This window comes from Myotis brandtii, unplaced genomic scaffold, assembly GCF_000412655.1.
Source record: "Myotis brandtii unplaced genomic scaffold, ASM41265v1 scaffold363, whole genome shotgun sequence".
In the NCBI taxonomy this organism is placed as follows: domain Eukaryota; kingdom Metazoa; phylum Chordata; class Mammalia; order Chiroptera; family Vespertilionidae; genus Myotis; species Myotis brandtii.
This window is the reverse complement of record NW_005363938.1, coordinates 1,830,301-1,842,389: the sequence shown is the minus strand read 5'-3', so window position 1 is coordinate 1,842,389 and position 12,089 is coordinate 1,830,301. Positions and strand designations below refer to the sequence as shown.

General features: G+C 40.6%; 1 protein-coding gene across 7 annotated transcripts in view; it reads right to left on the bottom strand.

Annotated features, from left to right (window-relative positions):
• The window catches only part of NDE1 (nudE neurodevelopment protein 1), a 29,276-nt gene that overhangs the window by 14,425 nt on the left and 2,762 nt on the right, over nucleotides 1-12,089 (bottom strand). For all 7 annotated transcript variants that reach the window (XM_014544406.1, XM_014544412.1, XM_014544410.1 and 4 more), the window contains exon 3: nucleotides 6,991-7,139. In XM_014544406.1, coding sequence (XP_014399892.1) covers nucleotides 6,991-7,139 — 149 coding nt within the window. The remainder of the gene's footprint in view (nucleotides 1-6,990; nucleotides 7,140-12,089) is intronic.

Here is a 12,089-nt window from a genome sequence, read left to right as displayed (position 1 = left end):
AGCTGATCGATGTTTCTAACTCTCTATTCCTCTCCTTTCCTCTCTATAAAAAAAATCAATAAAATATATTTTTTTAAAAAGAGAGAGTTCTCAAATAAACAAAATTAAAAATGAAAGAACTGTTCTAGCCGGTTTGTTCAGTAATTAGAGCATCATCCTGCGGACTGAAGGGACAGGTTCGATTCTGGTCAAGGGCACATGCCCAGGTTTCGGGCTCGATCCCCAGTAGGGGGCATTCAGGAGGCAGTCAATCAATGATTCTCTCTCATCATTGATGTTTCTCTCTCTCTCTCCCTCTCAGAAATCAATAAAAAAAATTTTCTTAATTTATTTTTATTTTAAAAAATATATATTTATTGATTTCAGAGAGGAAGGGAGAGGGAGAGGGATAGAGAGATAGAAATATCAATGATGAGAGAGAATCATTAATCGGTTGCCTCCTGCACGTCCCCTACTGGGGATTGAGCCCGAAACCCGGGCATGTGCCCTTGGCCGGAATCAAACCCGGGACCCTTCAGTCCACAGGCCAACACTCTATCCACTGAACCAAACTGGCTAGGGCAATAAAAATATATTTTAAAAAAAGAGATATATCTACTAAGAAATTTACTATGGTATTATTTGTTAGCGTGATAGAAAACAAACCAAGATCCTAGAACAATGGTATATGTATTTGAGGAGATATTATAAATGAATAAAAATGTTTAAAAAATTAAAAAAAAAAAACAAAATCAATGGGAAAAATAACCTCAAGTGAGGATTAAGGAAAGGAAAGGAAAGGAAAGGAAAGGAAAGGAAAGGAAGGAGGAGGGAAGGAAGGAAGGAAGGAAGGAAGGAAGGAAGGAAGGAAGGAAGGAAGGAAGAAGTTACACTGATAGAAATACAAAAAATTATAAGAAATTACTACAATCCCATTTACAAATTAATCAGAAAGAATAATATACCTTAGAATAAATTTAACTAAGGAGGTGAAAAACCTATATACTGAAAACTCTAAGACACTGATTAAAGAAATGGAATGAGACATAAATAAATGACAAGATATCTCTTGCTCATGGATTAGAAGAATTAATATTGTTAAACTATCCATACTACCCAAACCAATCTACATATTCAACATAGCCCCTATCAAAACTCCAATTGCATTTTCCACAGAACTAGAATAATTCTAAAATTTGTTAGAACCACAAAAGACAAAGAATAGCCAAAGCAATCTTGAGAAAGAAGAACAAAGCTGGAGTCACACTATCTGATTTCAAACTATACTACAAGGCTATAGTAATCAAAACACAATGGTACTGTCATAAAAGTAGACACATAGATTAATGGAACAGAACTAAATCCACACCCATATGGTCAATTAATTTATGACAAAGGAGGCAAGAAAATACAATGGAGTAAAGACAGTCTCTTCAATAAATGGTGTTGAGAAAACTGGACAGATATATGAAAAAGAATGAAATTTGATCACTTTCTTACATCATATACAAGGATAAACTCAAAATGGATTAAAGACTTAAATTTAAGACCTAAAACCATAAAACTCCTAGAAGAAAATATAAACAGCAAACTCTTTAACATAAGTCTTAGCAATATTTTTTTGGATATGTCTCTTCAGAGAAGCAAAAGAAAAAATAAACAAATATGACAACACCAAAATAAAAAGTTTTTTCACAGCGAAGGAAACCATCATCAAAACAATATGACAACCTACTGAAGGGAGAAGATATTGGCCAATAATATATTAGATAAGGGATTACCAATCTGATTAAAAACTGGGCAGAGGACCTGAATAGACATTCTCCAAAGAGGACACAGAGATGGCTAATAGACACATGAAAGGAAGCTCAACATCACTAATCATCAGGGAAATGCAAATTAAAACCACAATGAAATATCACCTGCCACCTGTCAGATGGCTATCATCAATAAATCAACAACAAGTGTTGGCAAGCCTGTGGAGAAAAGGGAACCCTCCTGCACTGTTGGTAGGATTGTAAAATGTTGCAACCACAATGGAAATCAATATGGCGGTGCCTCAAAAAATTAAAAATAAAACCACCATAGAACCCAGTAATTTCACTTGTGGGTATTTATATAAAGAAATCCAAAACACTACTTCAAAAAGATACATGCACTCCTATGTTCACTGCGGCATTATTTACAATAGCCAAGATATGAAAGCAACCTAAGTGTCCATCAAAAGATGAAAGGATAGCCTGGCCAGTGTGGCTCGGTGGTTGAGCATCAACTTATGAACCAGGAGCTCACAGTTCGATTCCTGGTCAGGGCACATGCCCGGATTGCAACTTGATCCCCAGTAGAGGTTGTGTAGGAGGCAGTCAATCTATGATACTCTCTCATCATTGATGTTTCTCTCTCTCTCTCTCTCTCCCCCTCTCCCTTCCTCTCTGAAATCAATAAAAATATATCTTTTTAAATATATGAATGGATAAAGAAGATAAAGAGAACCAGTGGTTGCCACATGGGAGGGATATTCAGAGAGTTGAGTGAAAAAGAAGGGATTAAGAAATACAAATGACCAGTTATAAAACAGTCACAGGGATAGAAAGCACAGCATAAGGAATATAGTCAATATTTAATAACCATGTAATGGTGTCAGATAGATGGGTACTAGACTTATCAGGGGGATCACTTCATTAGCTAAATGTCTAATCGCCATGCTGTACACCCAAAACTAATATAATATTGTATGTCGACTGTAATTGAAAATTTTAAATTTTTAAAAAGTAAGTGTGTCCTAAAAGGCTAAAACATCTGAAATAAAATTAACACTAAGAAATGTACTTCTGCTTTGCTATATTTATGCTGGTGTTTATAGATTTACTTTCTGAATGAACATGTCATTGTTGATCCAAAACGAAAGAAAATGTGGAAGAGCATTAATCATTAAAATCTATTTTAAGGCTTGAATCATCTAATCTGTTCACCGTCAGTCATTAGAGTAATTTGATATACGCCAGATTGAAGTTTCCTTTAGTCAATAAACCAAGAACGATTGATTAATTAGTATAGGAATGATTTGTCTTTGCATATAGTTCAAGGCATTTTCTTTTCGTGTGTTTAATTAGCAGATAACTGAGGAAAAATTAGGGTTTGTACAGCCATGGCATAACATTTTAGGGCTGGTACCTTGAAGTATAATTATGTTCTTTCACAAAATGTCCTGTGGAGGGACTTTTTTGAATAGTTTGAGGAGTATAGGTGTTAGTTCTTCTTTGAATGTTTGATGGAATGCCCCTGTGAAGCCATCCATACCTGGGCTTTTGTTTGCTGGGAGTTTTTTGATTACTGCTTCTATTTCATCAGTTATTACTAGCCTATTCAGGCTTTCTGATTCTTCCTCATTCAGTTTTGGGAGATTGTATTTTTCTAGGAATTTGTCCATTTCATCCAATTGTCCAGCTTGTTGGCATATAGTTATTCATAGTATTTTCTTACAGTCCTTTGTATTTCTTTGGTGTCAGTTGTTGTTTCGCCACTTTCGTTTCTGATTTTATTTGTTTGGGTCCTCTCTCTTTGTTTCTTGATGAGTGTACTAATGGTTTGTCAATCTTGTTTATCTTTTCAAAGAACCATCTCTTGGTTTCATTGGTATTTTTTTTGTCTCTATGTCATTGATTTCTGCTCTAATCTTTATTATTTCCTTCCTTCTACTTACTCCAGGTTTTTCTTGTTGGTCTCTTTGTAATTCTTTAAGTTGTAGGGTTAAATAGTTATTATTACTTTTTCTTGTTTTTTGAGGCAGGCTTGTAGTGCTATGAACTTCCCTCTCAGAACTACTTTGCTGTGTCCCAGAGATTTGGGGTTGTTGTGTGTTCATTTTCATTTGTTTCCAGGAAGTTTTTTATTTCTTTCTTGATCTCATTGGTACCCCATTCATTGTTTAATAGCATGCTATTTAGCCTCCATGTGTTTGAGTGTTTTTACGGTAGTTGATTTCTAATTCATTCCATTGTGATCTGAGGATCTGTTTGATATGATTTCAGTCTTCTTGGACTTGTGGAGACTTGTTTTGTGTCCTAACATGTGGTCTATCTTTGTGAATGACCCATGTGCACTTGAGAAGAATGTATATTCTGCTGCTTTGGGGTGACATGTTCTGTAAATGTCAATTAAATCCATCTGATCCAGTGTGTCATTTAGAGTCACTATTTCCTTGTTAAAAAATTTTTTTTTTGAAGATCTATCCAGTGAAGTCAGCAGGATGTTAAAAACTCCTACTATGACTGTATTGTTGTCGATCTCTCCCTTAAAGTCCTCTAGAAGATTTTTAAAAATATATTTATGTTCTCCTATATTGGGTGCATATGTTTACCAGGGCTATATACTCTTGTTGAGTCAATCCCTTTAGTATTATGTGGTGGCCTTTGTTGTCTCTTGTGATGGCCTTCATTTTGAAGTCTATTTTGTCAGACATGAGTATTGCTACTCCAGCTTTTTTTCCATTTCTATTTGCATGGAAAATATTTTTCCACACCCACATTTTCATCACATGTGTCTTGTTCTGAAGAGGGTCTCTTGGAGACAGCATATGATTGGATAATGTTTTTGTAAAAGAAAAAAATAAATAAATAAAAATAAAAATAAAAAACAAAATGTCCTGTGGAACTGCTATCAGATGGAATTTTTTTTAAAATATATTTTTGTTGATTTCAGAGAGAAAGGGAGAGGGAGAGAGAGATAGAAACATCAATGATGAGAGAATCACTGATCGGCTGCCTCCTGCATGCCTCCTACTGGGGGTCGAGCCCACAACCTGGGCATGTGCCCTTGATCGGAATTGAACGGGGGACGCTTCAGTCCGACCCGACACTCTATCCACTGAGCCAAACCAGGTAGGGCTGGAATTTTTTGTTGGATGAATCCTCCAACAAAAGAAAGTATATATATATGTATTCATGAGCACATATAATGGGCAAAGAGACCTGGAGCAAAGCCATGCAGGACTAGCCATGAAGAGTAACATGAATGATGTGTACTTGAGCTAAAGATGTACACTTCCTCTAGAGTTACTTAGAACCTCACTCCTCTGCTTAATTTACATGTTTATAATTAGAAAATCTATGAGTGGATAAAAACACTCGGATGCACATCTAGACAATGGAATATTATTAGTGCTAAAGAGAAATTAGCTATGAAAAGGCATGGAAGAACCTATCAGGCATGTTACTAAATGAAAGAAGCAAATACAAAAAGGCTACATCCTCTTTAATTTCAACTATATCACATTCTGGAAAAGTCAAAACTATGGAGACAGTAAAAAGATCAGTGGTTAAGAGGGGTTAGGAAGAGAGAGGGATGAATAAACAGAGCACAGTGGATTTTTAGGGCAGTGAACCTACTCAGTATAATACCACAATGATGGCCATATGTCATAATACATTTGTCCAAACCCAGAGAATATACAACACCAAGAGGGAACCCTAAGGTAAAGTATGGACTTTGGTTGATAATGATGTGTCAATGTAGGTTCACTGATTGTAACAAGTGTACCATTCTGGTGGGGGATATCCATAGTTGGGAAGGTTGTACATGTATGAACAGGGGATATACAGAAACTCTCTGTACTTTTCTCTCAATATTGCCATAAACCTAAAACTGCTTAAAAAAAAAAAGTCCATTTAAAAGAATTAAAATTTTTTTTAAAAAAAGGCAAATGAAAGATATTTTCAGATAAACCCAAACAAGGAGAATTCATCATCAGCAGACGTGCACTACAAGAATCCTAAGAGAAGTTCTCCAAGCTGAAGGGAAATGATACTATGGGAAACCCAGATAACCAGGAAGGAATAAACCAGAAATACTTAAGTACGGAGATAAATATAAAAGGCTATCTTTTTACCCTCTTTAATGTCTTTAAAATACACTAGGCTTTTTAAAGCAAAAATTCCAATAGTGTGTTGTGGAATCCTTAGCATCTGTAAATGTAGCAATAGCTAATACAATTGCAGCATAAAGTTTGAGGAAAGTAAATGAAATTATAAGGTGTGAGGTTGTTACATTTTACCTGAAGTGGTACAATATTAACTAAGTAGACTGAAAAGTTCAGCATGTGTATCCTGAGCCCTAAAGAAACCACCAAAACATAATGCAAGAAACTGTGGGGACAATGCAAGGGCTCCATGTCTTCACAGCAGGTGGGCTACATGAACATATGCATTTGTCCAAACTGCTGGAACTGTGCACTTAAGATTTGTGCATGTCATCGTATGTAATTTTTACCTAAAATTTTTTTAAAAAGTGCTTTCTTAAAAAAATAGCACCTGGCTCAGTGTAGTTATTCAATTAATGTTAGTTACTACTGTTAGTATTCTGTTAACAATAGACTATCGGTTTAAGAAATACTGTTCTTTGAACATCTTTCCTTCTTACTGTAGGGCAGTGGTTCTCAACCTTCTGGCCCTTTAAAACAGTTCCTCATGTTGTGACCCCCAACCATAAAATTATTTTCATTGCTACTTCATAACTGTAATGTTGCTACTGTTATGAATCATAATGTAAATATCTGATATGCAGGATGGTCTTAGGCGACCCCTGTGAAAGGGTCATTCGACCGCCAAAGGGGTCGCGACTCACAGGTTGAGAACCGCTGCTGTAGGGCCTCATTTATTTACCACAAGCTTGTCCTTCTGCCTGAAACATTCCCATCTCCCACTCTTCCCCTGGAAGATGCCTATCCACCCCTCATTCTTCACCTCGATGGCACTTCCTCTGGGAAGCCTTGCCAGACATTATCTCACCGACGGCCAAATTAAGATATCCTGTCACTTGCCCCCATGGTACCCTGGACTTACTACTGGAATTAAGTTGTGCTTATCTGCCTATGAGACTGTAAGATCGTAAGGACGCTGGCTTGGTTTCACTCACTGCTGAACTCTCTATACTCAACGCAGTGCCTGGGCCCCAGGTGCTGGTGGCAAAAAGCAGAGACAAAAGGCTCCAAGACCTGTTTTCTTCCTGACGTACCGTTTCGCTCTCTCCAGGTCATCATTTGCTTGCTCCAGCTCTCGGATATATTTCTGCAGCTGATCTTTAATTGCCTTTGTCTGGGCTAGGTCATCCTCTAAGGCGGAGATCTGCCGGTAGCCTTCAGAATGCTGCGTCTCAAACTTTTCCTGAATAACAAAATCAACACTGAATGAATGATTTAAGACTTCTGATAAGCTCTGTTTATCTCCCCCTTCCCTGTCACCTCCTTAAAATACTGAAGGCTAATCCTGGAATGCATGCGCTCTTCTTGTACTGGTAGTACATACATGTGTGTGTTTTTTAAATGTTTTTATTGATTTCAGAGAGGGGAAGGGACAGGGACAGAAACATCAATGATGAGAGAGAATCACTGACTAGTCAACTCCTGCATGTCCCACACCAGGGATCGAGCTCACAACCTGGGCAAGGCATATGCCCTGATAGGAAATCAAACAGTAACCTCCTGGTTCACAGGTTGATGCTCAACCACTGAGCCACACCAGCAGGGCAGATACATGTTGTTTTTAGTCACTGAGCATCCATTCCTTCCACTCTCCACAACCTGCCAGGACCCTGATTTCTTTAGGGGGTTTATCTCTCCATTACTACAGGATCTTCATGGGACTATCCTCCCACCACACTCACTGAAGAAGCGTCAGCCTTCCTCTCCCACCCTCCCGCCACAGCCAGGGACAAGCCTCACTGCAGTCCAGAGGCCCTTTCCCCAGATGTGGATTGCTAAGCAAGTGACAGAAGAGAGCAAGAACAGGGGGCTATCCTGTCCCGAGTGCTTCCTGCCTCCCAGGCCCTGAGCATCTAGTACCTTGCCCTCTCCCAAACCTGATCCTTGCAGCCTCTGGGTATCAAGAAGTAATCAGCCCTAACTGGCTTGGCTCAGTGGATAGAGCGTCAGCCTGTGAACTGGGTTCTATTGCGGTCAAGGACACATGCCCATGTTGTGGGCTCGATCCCCAGTAGGGGATGTGTCGGAGGCAGCCAATCAATGATTCTCTCTCATCATTGATGTTTCTCTCTCCCCCCCCCCCCTTCCTTCCTCTCTGAAATCAATAAAAATATTTTGAAAAAAAGAAAGAAGCAATCATTTTGCTCAAAGTGTCCACAGATATAGAAAGCCACATAAACCTCCCCACACCTATTCTGCAAGGACAATATGAATCCATGTCACGTGATTCCTAGATCACAAAGAGAACATCAGGGATCACAATGACTTTGGTAGCATGTACCACACAATAAGAGCAGGACATCATGTACTCAGTTTGACAAATGTTCTGACTTTGTGATCCAGGACACTTCCCCTGCAGCATGGGGGGGGTGAGAAGAAACTTCTGGACCTGTGGGAGAGGGAAGGAAGGAAGGAAAGCAGGGAAGGAAGGGAGGGAGGGAGGGAGGAAAGGAACAAAGAGAGGAGAAAAAACCTGTTATGAAATATGAGAGGAAGCTTAGTGCTTTCCAAGGCAAGGAATAGCCCAGAAGACTTCTCAATGATCTATTGTTGCCCAACTGTAGAAGCTAACATTTATCATTTACTCTGTGGCAGCCTCTGGCTCAGTAGACCAATTACATTGCCTCATGTAATGCCATTTCCGAGATGTGGAGACTGAGGCTCAGTTACAGAATTAGCCCAAAGTCAACTGGTAACAAATGATGGAGCCAAGATCCAACCTGGGCCACCTGGGTCCGTGCTCTTAAAACAACTGTCAGTGGTTCTCAACCTTGGCTGCATATTAGAACACCTGGGAATTTTTTTTTTGTTTCTTTGTTACTAATGTCTGGGCCCCACCCCATAACAAAGAAACAGAATTTCCGGAGGATGAGGCCCAGAAATCAGGATTTTAAAAAGATTCCCAGGTGATTCTAATGGGCAGCCAACGTTAAGAACCACTGAACTATGCCAAACTGCCCTCACCATCTCAATCCAGGTGGTACAGGTATTACTCTCTCTCCCTCTTTCTTTCCTTCTTTTCTCTCCCACCCTCCCTTCCTCTTTACCAAACACCCTTACTAACTTTCCTTCATCCACACACGAAAGAAAACACTCACTTCCCACATGAAAGGCCCAAGGCTTAGAAAGTTAAGGGAAAAAAAAAAACTCACTAAAAATAGGCAACTCCTTTCTTTTCTTTACACCCAGCCGAGTAAACAAAGCTGTTGCTAGAATGACGTAATGGTGCCTAGGCTGGGAGGCGTGGAGAGCCACTGTGAAGAGGAACGCCCACGGAACAAGCAGATTATTTACAGGGGGAGGACAGGGAGGGCCTTTCACATGCTCAGCCTGCTGGGTCCCCTCTGATACTCCGTTTCCTGGCTGTGAGCAGAGAAAGTGTCTCCACTGAGGCAAGCAGGGGCAGACCAGACCCTGTGCACAGCAAATTCTCAGGCGTGGCTCTGATGGCCTCACACCCTTTAGGTGGGTGCACCTCTAGATAAAATAAGAGGGTACAGGATCCTAGGTTATTAACCTAAATTCAAATTCAGAGGATGCAGTTAATGAGCTTCTCCACCAGCACAGAGATTCAAAAGAAGTCCTTTGAACTCGTGGACATGAAAAACTATTGCTGAAATGTTGCGCTTTCATTTGGGGCTAATTATAATGAGCTGTCAGCTGATGGAGGCATCAATAGATGCTCTGTTTGATCCTTTACAGGCTTTTTTATTCAACTTGTGATGAATGAGCCAGTTGTCAAGAAGTCTGATTCAGTTGACTACATTCCTCTTAGGTGACAAATATGGGCTGGTGACACTTTATTCCAAGATAATTCTATTTCTTCCCCTGCTCTATACACTGAGTCTCACAGATCTGTCGTGTGCTTGTATTGGTGGTCTGCAGGTACAAGGGCTCAGCTCTGAAGCCGTTAATTTCTTAATAATAACTTGATATTTATTCAGCATCCATGGAGGGCCTCCTTCCCCCTCCAAAATATCAGCCATATCACTGATCTTCCTTCCTTAGTTTTCCATTCCAAGAATCCCCTTCAATTTAAGGACTGTTTCCTTGGTGCAGGGGTCAAATACTAATGCCTGCAGGGGCCAAGCTGTTAATAAAATGAGTGAAGTGGGCCAGGTGTAGGAATAAAGAAAGTGGCACTTATCCCTCAGTCGGAGGTGGTGGTGGGGGCAGCAGTGGGGACTGGGGTGAACTGCAGAATGCTTGCTCTAAGCAACCACTACTCGGCTTTTTGCTGGTGTGAAAGAATGCAGGCCTGGTGTAGCCAGATCTGCCAATGCTCAAAGGAAATCGGAATTCCAGATTTTTATAGCCTCGTAACTTTGAATGTTGATATTAAAGATATAACTTCTACTATCAAAAGAATAAAATGTGAACAAACACTGAACTCTTGTTACTATTAGCATGCTGAAGTATTTAAAGGGAAGTGTATAGTATAGATGTTTGCAATTCACTCTGAAATGCATCAAAACATAAGACAGACTGGTGGATGGATATGTAATGAAAAGTATGGCAAAGGTTACTGGTAGAGCTTGGGTGGTGGATACACAGGTGTTTACTGGAAAACTTTTTCAACCTGCTGTGTGCTTCAAAACCTTCATGATAAAATGTTGAATAAAAACCACTAAAGGCTAACAAACAGCATCGATGGGCCAGACTGATCTGCAAATGGCCACTTTGGGCTCTGTGGTCTACAGCATAAAAGCTTGAACTCACTGCTCAGCTTCCAAGGTCTTTGGGGTCTTCCCTCTGTCCCTCCCCCTCTCTCAAATCCCCAATTCATTTTGTTATTGTTGTTAATCCTCACCAAGGATATTTTTTTCCATTGATTTTTTAGAAAGAGTGGAAGGGAGAGAGGGAGAGAGAGAGACAGGGAAAGGGGAAAGGAGGAGGGGAGATAGGAAGAGAGGAAGGAGGAGAGAGAGAGAAACACGGATATGAGACACATCGATTGGTTGCCTCCCACATATGCCCTGACCAGTGCCAGGGATCGAACCTGCAATCCAGGCATGTACCCTCGACCAGAATTCGAACTCTTAATCCTTTGGTGCACAGGCCGACATTCTAATCACTGAGCAGCACTAGCCAGGGACCCAATCCATTTTTTGGTCTCACTTTTTCCCACGTACTAATAAAGCCAGGACTCCCAACGTCCACTTGATACTAATTCTTGTCTGTGTCTGTGGCAGGTCCAGATGAACTCTTTTTTTTTAAAATATATATTTCTTTATTGATTTCAGAGAGAAAGGGAGAAGGAGAGACAGAAACATGAAGGATGAGAGAGAACCATTGATCGACTGCCTCCTGCATGCCCCCAAATGGGGATCAAGCCCGCAATCCAGGCATGTGCCCCTGGCTGGAATCGAACCTGGGACCCTTCAGTCCACAGGCTGACGCTCTATCCACTGAGCCAAGTCGGCTAGGGCCAGATGAACTCTTTATCAACCTGTCGGCACCAAGCTACCGTGTGCGCACGCGCGCACACACCATCTTCAAACACCAGCTCAAATCCCTCCCAGGTGGCCTCCATGAAGCTATGTCCAACCCATGCAGATCTTTCTCGCTCAGGAGGATTTCATGCTCATACTATGTACGGTAACTAAGCATCTTTTCCTTAGGTGCTTCCTGGTGTTAGGTTTGTCTTCCCCAAGAAGCTTCCAGAGGGCGAGTAACACGTCTCCCTCCATCACACCTATCACTGCAGGACCTTGGCTCGTTCCCACAGCAGCTCATCAAAATTTACACGGGGAGTTTTATTAAGAAAAAATAAATAAAAAGATAAGCAGACATGCCAGGGCCCCACCCAGACTTACTGAGAACAGGAATCTCAGGGCAGGGGTGGGTTCAGGCCTGTCTAATGTTTACCAAGCTGGCCAGGTGATCTGCCTGGCAGTGAGGGTGGAGAACCAGTCTCCAGGGCACAGTGTTATCCTTAGTGATCACGTGCTAAGCCCTATAGAATGTCCAGAAGGCAGTCTTTACCCTTTAGAACAGTGTTTCTCCAGATACTTAGCAAGGTCTGAGATATTTTTGGCCTCCACACCTGGTGGAGGGAGTGCTACTAGCATCTAGTGGTTGGAGACCAGATTCTGATAAACATCCTATAATGCAAAACTTAGCCCTCACAACA